Source organism: Sus scrofa, chromosome 1, assembly GCF_000003025.6.
Source record: "Sus scrofa isolate TJ Tabasco breed Duroc chromosome 1, Sscrofa11.1, whole genome shotgun sequence".
Lineage (NCBI taxonomy): Eukaryota > Metazoa > Chordata > Mammalia > Artiodactyla > Suidae > Sus > Sus scrofa.
In genome coordinates, this window is record NC_010443.5 from 121,803,932 (window position 1) to 121,818,785 (window position 14,854).

The following is a 14,854-nucleotide window of genomic DNA, read 5'->3' on the forward strand; positions in this document are numbered from 1 at the left end:
GAGAGGGGTAGGGGCTGGACCATGCAGGACCTTTGTGTTCTGTATCCAGAATTTTGATCTTTATCCCAAGAGTGTTGGGAAGCCATTGCACATTTTTCAGATATGTATATGTGTTAAATCTGAAAGGTTCACTCTGGCCTACAGTGTTTGTAAAGTTGGTAAAGATGGTCTTAGAAAAAGTGTGTGATTGGGATGGTGTCAGAGTAAATGTGGGCAGACAATGTTGCTAGGCTTTTACTATGATCCAGTTGAGAGATGATGGTACCTTGGCTTAGGGTGGGAGTCATGGAGATAGAACATATTTTTAGGTTCCTCCCACCTTTCACAGCTGGATGGATGGTGGTGCCATTCACTGAGATAAGGAACCCTGGAAGAAAGATCATAAGTGGGGCTTGACAAGGGACACCTCAGGGGCCTTAGAAAGAGCCAGGTGAATATATCATATAGGCAATGAAATATATGGATTTAAGTACACGTGTTTAGAGCTCAGAAGAGCAGTCTGAGCTGGAGATACACATTTGGCCTATAGATATTAACTGGAGCTGTAGTCTTAGAAGAGTATTTCAGGGAAGGTGGATTGAGAAAGAAGTGAAGATGGCCTTGCCTGTTTCTTAACAAGTCCCAGAATTAATGGCTGGGTAGAGAGGAGTGAGTATAATGGAAGACAAAGAAGAAACTTCCCGATAAATAGGAGGGAAGGCAGAACATTTTAAAACGGAAGCTCAGGGAAGAGCATGTTTCAAAAGGATGGAATAGTCAACTGTCAAAGGCTGCTGAGAGGTTGAAGAAGGCATAGAGAATATGGATAACAGCAGATCTGTTTTGGTGGAGTGAAAGGCCAAAAAACTAGCTTGAGATGTGAGTAGATGAGGAAACAGAGGCTGTTGAGTGTGGGAAATTCTTTCAAGACTGTGCCACATGAGGGGAAGAAGAGATGTGTATATCAACATCTGTGGATATATTTAAATCAATATTTAAGAATCCATTAGGTGGATTCTTTGCTAGTTGATGTGTGTGGCTATTCGTAAGAACTGAGAATTTTTAGCACAAAATTCATCTGTCAGTATTTCAGCTTTTAGCAATCACACACAGTATTTGTTCTTTGTGATCTTTCCTGAAAGAAACACTTCCCACCCTGGATGCCCATACGATTTTAATAAACAATTCTGCGAAAATGTGGGTGGTCTCCTTTACACAGCAGTGGCTGAGAATGGGACACTGGGGTATAGTTTCCACTTCAAGACAGTGAATTGTTATATGACTCCAATCTTTGCTCCTATTTGTCTTTAATGTAAAGGCGTCTTTTAAGGATGTGCTTGCCCATTCTCCCCTGACTTCTAGAATGGCGTATATTTCCATGTGTGCCTCCCTTCTCTGTTTCCCTTTCTTTTCCCTCTCCTATATTAAGTGGCTGCATGGATTGGTGCTAACTGTGGGAAGATGCTGTGGAGAGGGAACACTAGGGAAACCAGATATAATTAAAATGTAATTGCTTCTATTAAGCATCTTATTTGTCCACAAGGAATTTTCTTAGCAATCATTATAATCTAATATATTCCTTTGTTAATCATTTTATAATCTCTCTCTAATGCAGTTAATAATGTTCCTAGAATTTCTTGAGCAAGACACTTAGAAAATACCTAACATGGAATTTAGGAGAATTAATTGAAATAAATCTCACACAGGATTGAAGACAATTCTTGCCCTTACCAAAAATGCATATTATATAAAGACTGTGCAATATACAGTAAAGGTTCAAATTACTTGCTGTTGTATTGTTTTAGTCTAGTTTCTCCATTAAAGGTATCTCACATCTTTTTGTGAGACATCCAGAATTTTATTTCTTATCTTAACTTTCCATTTATGATGTTAATGTTCCAAATTGTGTTTATTACTACATTGTTTAAAAAATTTCCAGATTATTCCTTCAGTTTGATTTTTGTAAAAATAGCATTGCCTAAACCTTTTGGCTACAAGTTCCATCTGGATTTATTGTGTTCTAAGACCAATTCTCTTGCAGTTTCCATGGTTGTTGTTAACCCACCAGCTGAGAGTCATAAGCAACTTTGTAATAGCCCCTGCTCTTAACAAATTCCTATTATTTTGAACAAACATTAGTTTCTGTTCAGGAACATTTGATATAATAAAGAAATAATAATAATAATGATGATGATAATAATACATCATCTAATCATTTGAGTTATTTCTTTTTCTTTTCTTTTTTTCATAGGTCCTGACACTAAACTAATGCAGAACAGTGGTAAAACAAATTTTAAGAGAACAAGCATTGATAGATTGATGAATACTCTAGTACTGTGGGTAAGTTGGTATAACAAAATTAGGCAGTATCACTAATCATTGTTATCTTAGTGTACTTTTTTTCCTTTTTTTGTTTTTAAAACACAGAACATAATTTTTAGAGTAGCCTGGTCTTTTTGCCATCTTACCTTTGCTTATATCCTTTCTACAGAGCTCATAGACAGGGCTGGCTTTGTGGGTATGTGGCTTTTGAAGTCCCACAGGGCTTTGATGACAAGGGCTTCATACTTGGCTTATTCATCTGCTGTGGCTGTGTAGAAATTCTTCATAATTTTTGAACAAGGGGTCTTGCATTTTTATTTTGTGCCAGACCCTAAAAATTATGTAGCTGGTTCTGTTTATGAATCCTCTGAGGCTCCAGTCACTGTTCACCTCTTTCGCATAAGCTTCTGAACCTCCTGGCCAATGGTTATCTCTTTCCTCTGAATTTCTTTTTCTCCTCTGATTTTTTTTTGAAATGATTTTTATCTACCACTTGTTAACCCAAACTAGTAGGGTCTTCTTTACATCCAACCCCTCTATCAATTAATCTTGTGCTACCTTCTGAAGTGGGTCTGATTATTATCTAACTTGTTGTATAATACTGCTTTGCCTCCTTATGTTACAGTTAAATTTAAGAACATTGACTTTGAAATAGGAGGGCAGTTTGAGCTCACTTTGAGTAAGGATTGTGCAGCTGGATGTGTATCCAAGAGACTTGAGGAGTCTTTATTACTGGTGTTTTTTTCCTTTTGCTTTTATGCCATGGGTTACCATATAACTTATCATTCAAACAGGATGCTTTTGAAGGTGCAAGGAGGGAATACTATTAATATCACACCTGGACAATAGATGTAAACAGGGGCTGACCAGGGCCAATCAGGGCATAGGACTTTCTTTATTAAGGCACTTAATATATGCACTCTTCACAAATAGAGGATGTATAGTATTAGCTTTGTGTCTGTAAAAAAGTTATATACTCTCTCTGGGCCTCTGCTTTATTTTGGTTTTGGCCTGTAAAGTATGAATAATGTTGGTTTCTGTCTCAGAGAGTCAGTGGGAGAATTAAGTGAGAAAATGTATGTTAACTATTCAGCCATGTTCCCAACATAAATATATTACATTTTACTTGTATGATTAATGACATGTAAGATGAGCTTTAAATAACTTGGTTTTCAAATGACAATTTCTTGGAGTTAGAGGTGTAATTGGATTGTGTTGATGTGACTAGTGTGAGATTCAAGTTAACCTTAACCAGAACACTTTATTCTTGTTTCAGATTTTTGGGTTTCTGATATGCTTGGGAATTATTCTTGCAATAGGCAATACCATTTGGGAGAATGAAGTTGGGGACCAATTCAGAACTTTCCTCTTTGGGAACGAAGGAGAGAAGAACTCGGTGTTCTCGGGATTCTTAACATTCTGGTCATATATTATTATTCTTAATACAGTTGTACCCATTTCATTATATGTGAGGTAAGATTAGAGTTTATACTTTGGTGAAGCCATTTTGTCAAAAGCCTTTGTTCTGTGTAATCATTTTTGTTTGTTTTAAAATTATAAGCAGGAGATAGATGTCTCCCTCTAGCTGCTCATGATTTGCCACATCTGTTACAAATGAGGCAACTAGGCAATTTAATCTGTTTAATGCTCACATTTTCAAATGACAGTAAATGCATTCTATTTTCTTCTTGATTTTATTTGGATTCTTAGGGATGTTTTTCTTTGGAATGCATGGATTACAATATAATCTCATGCAACCTGATCAGTTAGATAGGGGTTGATGTTGCGAATGAAAGAGGAGAATATTTGGGGATATCTGTTGAGATGTTGCCTCCTTGCCACTAGTCTGGCTCCAGGTACTTGGATTCAGACCCTATTCTACCATTTACTAGTTCCATGATCTTGGGCAACTTACTTCACCTTCTAGTGTCTCAGCATAGTCATTTAAAAAAAGACAAAAATAGTTCTACTTCACAAGATTGTATGAGGAATAAACCTATAAAGCTCTCAGACAAATACCTGAGACACTGTAAGAAATGAATGAATATCAATTTTTCCTATTATTATTAGGAACTATCAATGAGTATATAAATGAGAACTCTCAGTGAGTACACCCCACCCCCGCTGCCTCACTCTCTATATATTTGATGATGCTTTGAAGTTGGCCCTAGAATCTGTACCCTAGACATTATTTTTTTGCATTTTTATTAAAGTTGATTTACAATGTTCTGTCAATTTCTGCTGTACAGCAAAGTGACCCCAGTCATACACATATATACATTCTTTTTCTCATTTTATCTTCTATCATGGTCTATCACAAGTGAGACATTCTCGGTCTCATTCCTACCAAGACTGAGTCAGACAGTCCCAAAGACACTGGAGCCAAGATGAGACTTGGTTATTTGACATTCTTCATCACCAGTATTTTAACAATGCACAAACTTACCGGCTCTAAATCCCTGTTAATTTTTATAGTCTTCTCTCTTTCCAAATTCATAGCTATGATGAAGCAAGGGAAGTTTAATGTGCAAAATCCACCCTTGTTTTGGAGAGCAGTCAGGAAACTGAAATGTCAAGTTGTGGGAAATTGACTTGAAGTGGTGGCATGTGGCCACAACACCACAAATTGCTTTGGGCCTTCTGGAGCTGTGGTCAGAGCGGGCTCTATTTAAAATGTATCCTACTGGCTCATCTTTGGTTCTGAGGACCTTTCATGATTGTATCCAATTATAAAGTCTGTAGTAAATCCTGCTCCTTGCCAGAGGAGCTCTGGTCAGCTTATATAACTTTCCTTTTATGCCAAAATGAACAGTAAATGCTCATAGGGCTTAGCATCCGCACATGTGCAGGATATTCTGTATAAACTCTTTCTTTGAAGTGCATCGGGTATTTGTCATTTAATGATTTGAAAGATTAAGACCAAACCTAGGTTCTCAGGTTCCTTTCCTTTCTAATGTGTCCCCCTGCAGTGGCAGAAAGAAAATCTGCCGGAATAGTCCCAACCCAAGTTGTGGTCTTGTCACTGCCACTAATAGCTGTGTAACCTTGAAGAAAATATTTGGCTTCTCTGTGCCTTAGTCTGCCTATGAAATGTGTGCTGCAAAAGGAGGAGATTAAAATAATTGATTTCTCAGTTTGTTTCTGCTCCAAATCATATCACCTTACCTCTAGATAGCATTTTATATTTTACATAAAGGGCTTTCACTTGTATTGTTTATGTCTCCCAACAGTCTTTTGAAGTAGTTATTGCTCAACTTCTTTTGTGAATGAGGTGATTTGTTCAGGATTGTGGAGCTGGTTATGGATAGAACCAAGATCCAAACCCAAGTCTTATGACACGTGACACAGTGTTTCTCCTCTATACCTAAGCTTGATTTATTTATCAGTCAAGGCACCAAAAGAAAAAAAAGAGGCTCGAATTTTCTACCTGTTGGTAAGCCATCATATTGATGAAGTTATATGTGAGCTTCTTTTTTTTTTTCTCACCATATATGAATAGTAATTCTGAGTTCAATTTGAAGGAAAAACATTCTAGGGAATTTCAGGTTGCTAAGGCTGAGATCAAGAAAGAGAACTTCCAGGTATTTCTGATTAGAGGGATGAAGGCCTTCTGTAAAAGCTTCCATTCGGCCTTTGCACAGGTACAAAGAATAAATTAGTGCCATGCCACCTGAGGATAAAAGTGCAGAATTTATGTCGAATGGTAACAATTCCACGTGAGCAGAGGACATTGATTTTGGTGGAGTATTTCTATGCTATTAATGTCTCTGTAGTGTTAAAACATACCCAGCTAGTTTTTTAATACATCATGTTAAGAAATGCAGCTGTTGTACTCACAGGGAATTAGCATTTCAGTGTTTTTTCCAAAGCAACAGAAACAGTTTCCATGTTGCTTATTTTGCCACAGAATGGGCAAAATCATAAGCTCTGGTCTTGGAGCATTCAGGCAGAAAACACTAAGCAGCTTGATTATGCTAACTCTGAACATTTGTCTCCTTTTCTCTGCTATTATAAAACAAAGGGCTGAATGTTCCACTGTAACTCTCCTAAATCCTCTTTTCCCAAACAAAAAGGGTACCCTTCTCCTCTACAGACTATTTTAAGGTCTAAGAATTTAAATTAACTTAGAATACTTCCACTGGCTTGAACTGCAACACAGAAGGATCAGATTCTCTTCTCTATTCATTTTGCTCAGATATTTAGGGAGATACTTTACTACCTTGAGATAAATACAGTTTTCAAGTGATTGAACATTTACCTATATAATGCCATTTTTATGGCATTCTTAAGGTCATGTCAGTATTAACTTTACCAAATGCCTGAATTCTAGTCTTCGTTCTGTGGCTAGTTATTTGTGTGACCTTAGGTTAGTTACTTAACCTTTCCAGATCTTAATGTTCTTATTGGTGAAATTAAGGACTAGAAGGTCAGGATTCACTCATTCAACACTAATTGTCTCCCTGTGACAGCTAAGGCACTGTGTCTGGTTCATAGTAAGTGCTAGTACTTTTTGAGTGAATGGGATAGGAAAAACAAAGCTGAATTAGAACAGCTAGCAAGGAACGTACAAGGAAGTGGGGTAGGGATGATGAGTAAATCATAGCAAGATAATGTATAATAATTACATGCCGAGTATGACATTTTTATATCTTATGATTCTACAGAGTCATAGTGTGTATGATTTTTGGGTGAAAAATATTACCATTTAAATAGAAAATGAACTGACATTATAACATTTTTGGAGAGAGAAATGTATCTTTGTCATGTACTTACAGAACTAGAAGCATAGGATTTAATGCCCAGGAAGGACATGAGTGTCATCTTTTGTCTCTAAGGAGACAAATGTTCAGAGTTAGCGTAAGCAGGCTGCTGTCAACTTTCTCACTTTACAGATGAGGAAACCAAGGCTTAATTCTCATTAAGATCAGAAGTAAGCTATGTCTCCCTGCTTTTTCATTACTATTTTATACTGTTCCATATGTCCTTGTTAATGTACTAAGATATGCAACTAAAATATTAATGAACAAAATGAGACATGAAACTGAAATAAACCTATTAGAGAGAGCAGAGTCTATGTGATTATAAACCTAGAACATCATACGTAATCACTTTTTTAATATGAAGAAAAGCTTTTAGTATTAAAAACACTTTCCTTTGAGCCAATAGCAGTTAAAAAATTATCCCATCAGTAAAAATATACATTTAGGAACAAATGTATCAAGCTATATCATGGACCTATTTGGGAAAACAAAGCAGAACAAAACAAAACTAAAACTGATAGAAATAATCTTTCAAAATTGAGTTCCTGGGGAGTTTTATTCTTCTTCTTGAAGTTGTGTTTAAGTATTATAAAGTATCCATCTTTTTGAATAATTAAGAATTTAATATAACTTTAATAAAAATCCCAGGTGTTTTATGAGAGAGTTGATACAGTGATTCTAAAGTTTTTTAGATGAGTACATTAATTTTATCAGTGGGAATAAATAAGTGATAACAGCTAAGAATTTTTGAAAGAGAATGAAAGTTTTCTTACCTCTTTCCTGGTGTGCCTCATTTTACAAAGCTACAATGTTGAAAACAAGGTACATAATGTAACATTAAGAAACAAAATTGAAATTCCTAAAAGAGATTCTAGTGAAGAAATAATTTTAATGTGACATGGAAGCATCTCAACATAATATGGGAAAGGATTCATTGTTCAACAAGTGATGATGAATAAACTTTGTAAATTTATTTATAGTTTATAGCTTAGCTCTTCATATGTGTATTATACTTCAGAAAGTTCTAATTGTGATGAAGTAAATGTGGAAAAAAATAAGAACTAGAAGTCTGTCTGTCTGTCTATCTATCTATCTATCTATCTATCTATCTATCTATCTATCTAAATAAAATCTTACCGTAGAGAAGGACTGTATAAGAAACCTCCCTGCCAAAAAAGCTATAAACTATAAATTATTGATAAATTTGATTTATTAAAAAGATAAAACCTCAGTCAAAAATAATGGAAACAAAATTAAAAGATGAATGATAAACCAAGTAACATATTGGCATAATGTATATAGGTGTGTGTATATAATATATATGTCATATATATAATTCTTACAAATCAATAAGAAATACACTAATACCTGAAAAGGAAAGATAGGATAGGTAGGCAATGCAAATAGGTAATTCTGAGAAGAAATCCACCTGGCCAATAAAATTTGAAAAAAAAGTTCAATTCACTGATAAGAAAAATGCATTACACAGAAATGAGATGCCATTTGACTCAGCATAGACTAAAAGATAATTTTCAATAATCTAAGGATAGAAACCTACATTTCAACTTTTTTAGAAGTTGATTTGGCCTTTTGTTTGACAAAGATTGAAAAAGTTTATATCATTGGCTTTAGAAATTCTGCTTCTAGAATTGGAAAGTCATAAATCAGCACTAGATCATGAGACAATGCTCTTTTCCTGGTAAATGGTTAAACTGACAACACACCCTGTTTTCACTCAGTATGTAATATGGTTTGCTTAGTGCTTAATGGAGATACTCTTTTGGCAAAGTAAGGCTACGTCAAACAACTAATATGCTACACAGAAAAATCCACTGGGTCTGTTTAATGTAAGGAGAGAACCATGGAACATTCCCTAAGGCTTTATGCAGAGCCAGCCCACTGTTTCAAGGTGCCACAAGAAAATGACTTAGAATGAGTGTGTAATGAACAGAACCCTGCTGAGATGCCTCCGAAGGTCACTAGGACCTGGTGACAGAGCATCCACATTTTATTCTAAACTCTGAAGACTTTGGCAGACTTCATACTTTGGCAAAGCTCTGTATGTTCTGACATTGATGGAGTATTCTCTTTTTTTTCCATTTTAATGGATGAAAGTGTGGAAGTAATTCGTCTGGGACACAGTTATTTTATAAACTGGGATCGGAAGATGTATTACTTTGGGAAGGCGACACCTGCTGAGGCCCGGACAACCACGCTCAATGAGGAACTAGGCCAGATTGAATATATTTTCTCTGACAAAACGGGTACCCTCACTCAAAACATCATGACTTTTAAAAAATGCTCCATTAATGGGAAAATCTATGGTAAGGAAATTGTTCCTTTTTCTTGATACTGTTAACAGTCCTTAAAAAAAAAAATAAGGAATCCTATTTTTTTTTAAAATAAAAAACCTAAAACCATCTCCAGCTTTCTCATTAATATGGGCACCACCAGCATCTAACATTGTGCTTAGCCATATTAAACACTTGCTAAATATTTGTTGGATGAAAGTTGAATACTTCCAATGAAACTTTGGATTTGTTAACATTCATGAGTAGAGATGGGGTTAGACGCTTTACTATCTGAGATTCCTTTCTGTGCTCCAGCTGTGCCATCTGTTCTGTGGTGCTTAACGGACCCATATCCCAGGGAACAAGTTCTTCACCACCTGATTTATCTCAGTAAAAGCAGTATTTATATTTGTTTCCTAACAGCTGTGGAATTGATATTAGTGTCTGTGTTTGTAAGAATTTATAATTCATCAGAGAATTCATAATGTACAGGGCTGCTTTGCGTAGTCAGACAAGCCATTTCATCAATATCTGGTTCCCATTTGTATGCTTTTGTCAGGATACCTGGTCTGTACTGGATTTTCAAACATTCTAGGTATATGCAACCCTTGTCACCCTGATTTTGGACAGTTAGCTGACAGTTCCTTCCTCAGAGAGCATGGCAGCACTCCCAAAGGCTCCTGTGGGATTCCTCTGGATTCCCAATCTCACGTCACTGGACTCTGAGTGTCCAGTTTCTCAATAACAGAAATCTCAGGAAGAGAAATCTGAGAAAGAGAAACCTTTCCTTTGCTGCCTGATGGGACTCTTCATACATTGCCAGATATTTTAAAGTGTGATTTGACCCTGAACAACACTAAGAAATACAAGAATTAAATTTCATACTTTTCTGCTTTTTGACCTCACTCTGCTACCTCACTCCTGTAACCCATGGACACCATGGTTTCCTTGCTTTTCTCTACCTGCCCCACCCCTACTCCACCCTTCTCTGATAGTGGGTCCAGATGATTTTCAACTCAGACTTCCACAAGCCCTCAGTTACTTTGGGCATTTCTTATAGCACTATTATAAAAGACTGAGAAATAAAATAGAACATGTTCTTAAACTTTTTTCTTTTGATAATTTTCAGAGCCTTTTGGAAAATGCTACCCAAATAGTCTCACTTTTTAAATGAGACTTTTTTCTTTTTGTATTTTTAGGACCTCATCTGCAGCATATGGAGGTTCCCAGACTAGGGTTGAATTGGAGCTGTAGCCGCTAGCCTGCACCACTGCCACAGCAACACAGGATCTGAGCCGCATCTGCTACCTATGCCACAGCTGACGGCAATGCCAGATTTTTAACCCACTGAGTGAGGCCAGATCAAACCTACATCTTCATGGATACTAGTCAGATTTGTTTCTTCTGTGCCATGACAGGAACTCCTAAATGAGAACTTTTAAATCAGAGTATTGGAAATATTTTGGATTTTATAGACCTTTTGGATTCTTTTGCCATGGCACTTATTGATAAAATAATGTAATTAATAATTATAACACCATATCTAGGAAATGACCCTAAGGAAATTATCAGACATATGGACCAACATTTATTTGTAGACATGTTGGTTGCCGGGCTGTTTTTAGAGAAGTTTCTTGATTTTCACAAAGAATATATCCCAAGATCTTTGCAAATTGCCAAATTTACTAATCCCATGATAGCTTGTAATTTCCCTCATAAAACACGGGCAATGTAACTAAAAGATTTAAGTAACCCCTTTAGACCCTTAATTTGTATATGCCATTCTAATTTATAATGCATTTATTATGTCATTAGAATACATTCTTACAAAAGCACTCACAGAATGTTCCAGATATGGTTGGCCTTGTTAATATCATAGCTCCATGTTTTGGGAATATTTGCTATTCTGATTTATCTAAAGCTTCTATTTTCTTTCTCAGAACTATTATTTTCTTAGACTTCAATTTTTCTTCACTTTTATCACCAGCCTTATAAGCTTTCTTTGGGGGGACCATTTTACACAAAGACAGTTTTGTTCTTATCATTTTTTTTGGTCTTTTTTTGTCCTTTTTAGGGCCACACTTGTGGCATATGGAGGTTCCCAGGCTAGGGGTCTAATCAGAGCTATTGCTGCTGGCCTACACCAGAGCCACAGCAACGCCAAATCCAAGCCGCGTCTGTGACCTACACCACAGCTCACGGCAACACTGGATCCTTAACCCACTGAGCGAGGCCAGGGATCGAACCCTCATGGTTCCTAGTTGGATTCGTTTCCACTGCGCTACGACGGGAACTCCTGTTTTTATCATTTATCAAAGCTAGAGCATATTGGGGAACGACTGGGACATAATCCTGGTGAGTTTGGGATTTAATTTCCAGGTGCTAGGCTAGGTTCACTCACTACCTCAGGGAATCCCCCCATAGCACTCTAGATTTAGACCTGAGACCCAGAAAAGCAACAAATAACTCTTTATCACATGCTTTTTTGGGTCATAGTATTGTGTAGAGAAAAGAGAGAGAATTGAATTAAAAAAGTTGAATCGTGTCACTTTGAATTTTGTTCTTCTGTTCCCTCATCTGTAAGTCAGGAATGAAAGTCTTCACTCCTTAAGTTTGTTAAAAAGATTGGTGATAATATTAAGTGCCTACCACAGGACTAATGCAAGTAATTCCTACTGTCATGGCAAGAAATACAGTTGTTGCAAATTGCATTGATCTTTCAAATGCCAAGCAAAAGTTAGAAAAACCTTAAAAACTTGCAAACAGGGGAAAGCTGAAATAAATTATGCTACATGGTCTATTATACACCATTTAAAATTAGACTAACAAAAAACTTTTAATGACATGAGAAATTCTCACACTTTGGTTAAAAAATAGCAGTAATCAGAAGTTTCTGAATGGTATGATGAATTTATGTGTACATGCACACATACACAGACACACAATCAACATGAAAAACTCCATTTTAAATACTGGCTGTCTTTGGTGGTAAGACTATTAGTAATTTTTATTTTCTACTGTGAACATCCTGTATTTTCCAGTATATCTGTAATAAGCACATATTGGCTTTATACTATGCATAGTTATTTTTAAATGTTTGGTATATAGTTGGCTATGTTCTCTGACTACAGAGGCACTGACATTGTTTAATGTTTATATGCTTTATTTCACCTCGATATTACGTAGGTGTATCTGGCCCAAACCACGATAAAGATATACTCTCCAAGCTCTAGCATTGATGAGAATGGGTCTGTCTCGGATGTCTTTTTTTTTTTTTTTGTCTTTTTAGAGTCTCACCATGGCATATGGAGTTTCCCAGGCTAGGGGTCGAATAGGAGCCTGTGGTCAATGGCCTGTATCATAGCCACAGCAACATGGGATTGAGCCGCATCTTCAACGTACACCACAGCTCACAGCAATGCTGGATCCTTAACCCACTGAGCAAGGCCAGGGATTGAACCTGTGTCCTCATGGATGCCGGTCAGATTTGTTTCTGCTGAGCCCTGATGGGAACTCTGTTGGATGTCATTTTGGATTCCCCAACAGTGGAGATAAATTGAAAAACAAAAATTTGCAAATGTTTGCCTCTTGCAAACATAATGTAACAACAAAGTGAAAAATTTACAGAAAAACGCAATTGTGATCTTTCTTTTTGGTTTAATATGTACAGCATTTTAGTTCTATCTTGGGCAAACATGAATATCTCTCTATGTTAATAGCCACGTCTTAGGTTACAGTGTGAAAACACTGCTTAAAAAAAGGTCTGGGTTTGAATTCATAATCATCTATTTACAGTGCTTTAATGAACAAGCATATTTCTTAAAACTAAATGTTTAAATCTAGTTTCAATTTCATTTATTTTTAATTCTCAGTTTTTGTTTTGGCAGGTGAAGTACACGATGACCAGGGTCAAGAGATAGGCATGACTAAGGTGTGCAGGTGATAAAATTTCATTCTTATTTTTAATTTAAAATTGTACATTTTTAAAAAAATGATGAGTTCCTAGACACCTGATTTCACTATGACCAGTTGAGATTCGTAATATGTAACATTAAAAAAATACATCATATGGTTCAAAATTCCTTCTCATCCGGGTTTTCCAACCACAGAGTTCCCTCTGTTTTTTTTCTTTTCTTTAGAGATGTTTATTATATACAAGCAAATATATTTCTCCATTTTTTATGCAGGTGGTAGCTAACTGTACATACTCTTTATAACTTTCTTTCCCGGCAATGATCAAGATCTTTCTAAATCAGTGAAAAGAAGTGCTCATATTATTTTTATGATGAATAGTAGTCTGTTGTACTGTATTCTATACTTTTTGTAAGGAGACATACAGGCATGGGCATTCCGAACTTTTTCAGTATTTTGCCTGTAAAGAAAATGCAGCAAAAATAATAGTGTGTACATATTGTATCACATAGATTCTATACTTTCTAGAAATGGAATTGTTAAATTAAAAGTTATATGCCTTTGTAATTTGATAAATGTTGCCAAATTGCCCTCTTGAGAAATGACACCAATTTACCCTTTCTCAAGCCATGTCCAAGAGTGCCTGCTTTTCCTACCCTCACCAACACAATGTTTCACCAAGTTTTTGATCTTCGACAAGACTCTTTAAAAAGTGATATACCAATATGGTTCTAATTTTAATTTCTCCTATTATGAGTGAGAATGAATATCTTTTGAAATGTGACTTGTCATGCAAAATTGTTTCTTCAGTGTGCTACTAGATTCTGTTTGCAATGCTTTATTTAGATATGTGCATTGGGATTTGTAAGACACATTGGTCCTCAATTTTCTTTTGGAGAATGATGCTTGTTTTTACTTTAGAAAGAGAATAATTTTCCCCCTTATTTTCATATTCTGTGAGACTTTTTTTTTTTTTTTTTTTTTTTGTCTTTTTGCCTTTTCCAGGGCTGCCCCTGTGGCATATGGAGGTTCCCAGACTAGGGGCCTAATTGGAGCTGTTGCCGCCGGCCTACACCACAGCCACAGCAACACGGGATCTGAGCCGCGTCTGCAGCCTACACCACAGCTCAGGGCAGCGCTGGATCCTTAACCCAATGGGCAAGGCCAGGAATCGAACCCACAACCTCATGGTTCCTAGTCGGATTCGTTAACCACTGCGCTACAATGGGAACTCCAGTAATGGTATTTCTTAATCATTTGATTTGAGTCTTTGAATAATAGCTTTTGACCTTCAAATACTAAAAGAAAATCAGGATCTTCTCCCACTTTTTTAGCAGTCTTTTCTATAGCCAAGGTATATAATATATACATTTTGTTTTGCCATCCTAATCTCTATTTCTTTTATATTTAGTTCTTCAGTTAAAGAGGTTTTGTGCTCACCACTACTCCATTTCTCACTGTTTTCCCAGTTATCTCATATTTGGCTTAAGTATATCTTCTAGTTTCAAGAAGGGTTCATAAGAAACATCTGTTCAGAACTATCCATTGACTTTATATTTGAATGACAGTATGACAGACTATAATCTCTTT

General features: G+C 36.2%; 1 protein-coding gene across 20 annotated transcripts in view; it reads left to right on the forward strand.

Moving 5' to 3' along the window:
* Nucleotides 1-14,854, forward strand: part of ATP8B4 (ATPase phospholipid transporting 8B4 (putative)) — a 285,562-nt gene that overhangs the window by 174,860 nt on the left and 95,848 nt on the right. For all 20 annotated transcript variants that reach the window (XM_021095810.1, XM_021095809.1, XM_021095798.1 and 17 more), the window contains 4 exons: nt 2,231-2,319; nt 3,578-3,774; nt 9,177-9,385; nt 13,240-13,283. In XM_021095810.1, the coding sequence (XP_020951469.1) occupies nt 2,231-2,319; nt 3,578-3,774; nt 9,177-9,385; nt 13,240-13,283 (539 nt within the window). The remainder of the gene's footprint in view (nt 1-2,230; nt 2,320-3,577; nt 3,775-9,176; nt 9,386-13,239; nt 13,284-14,854) is intronic.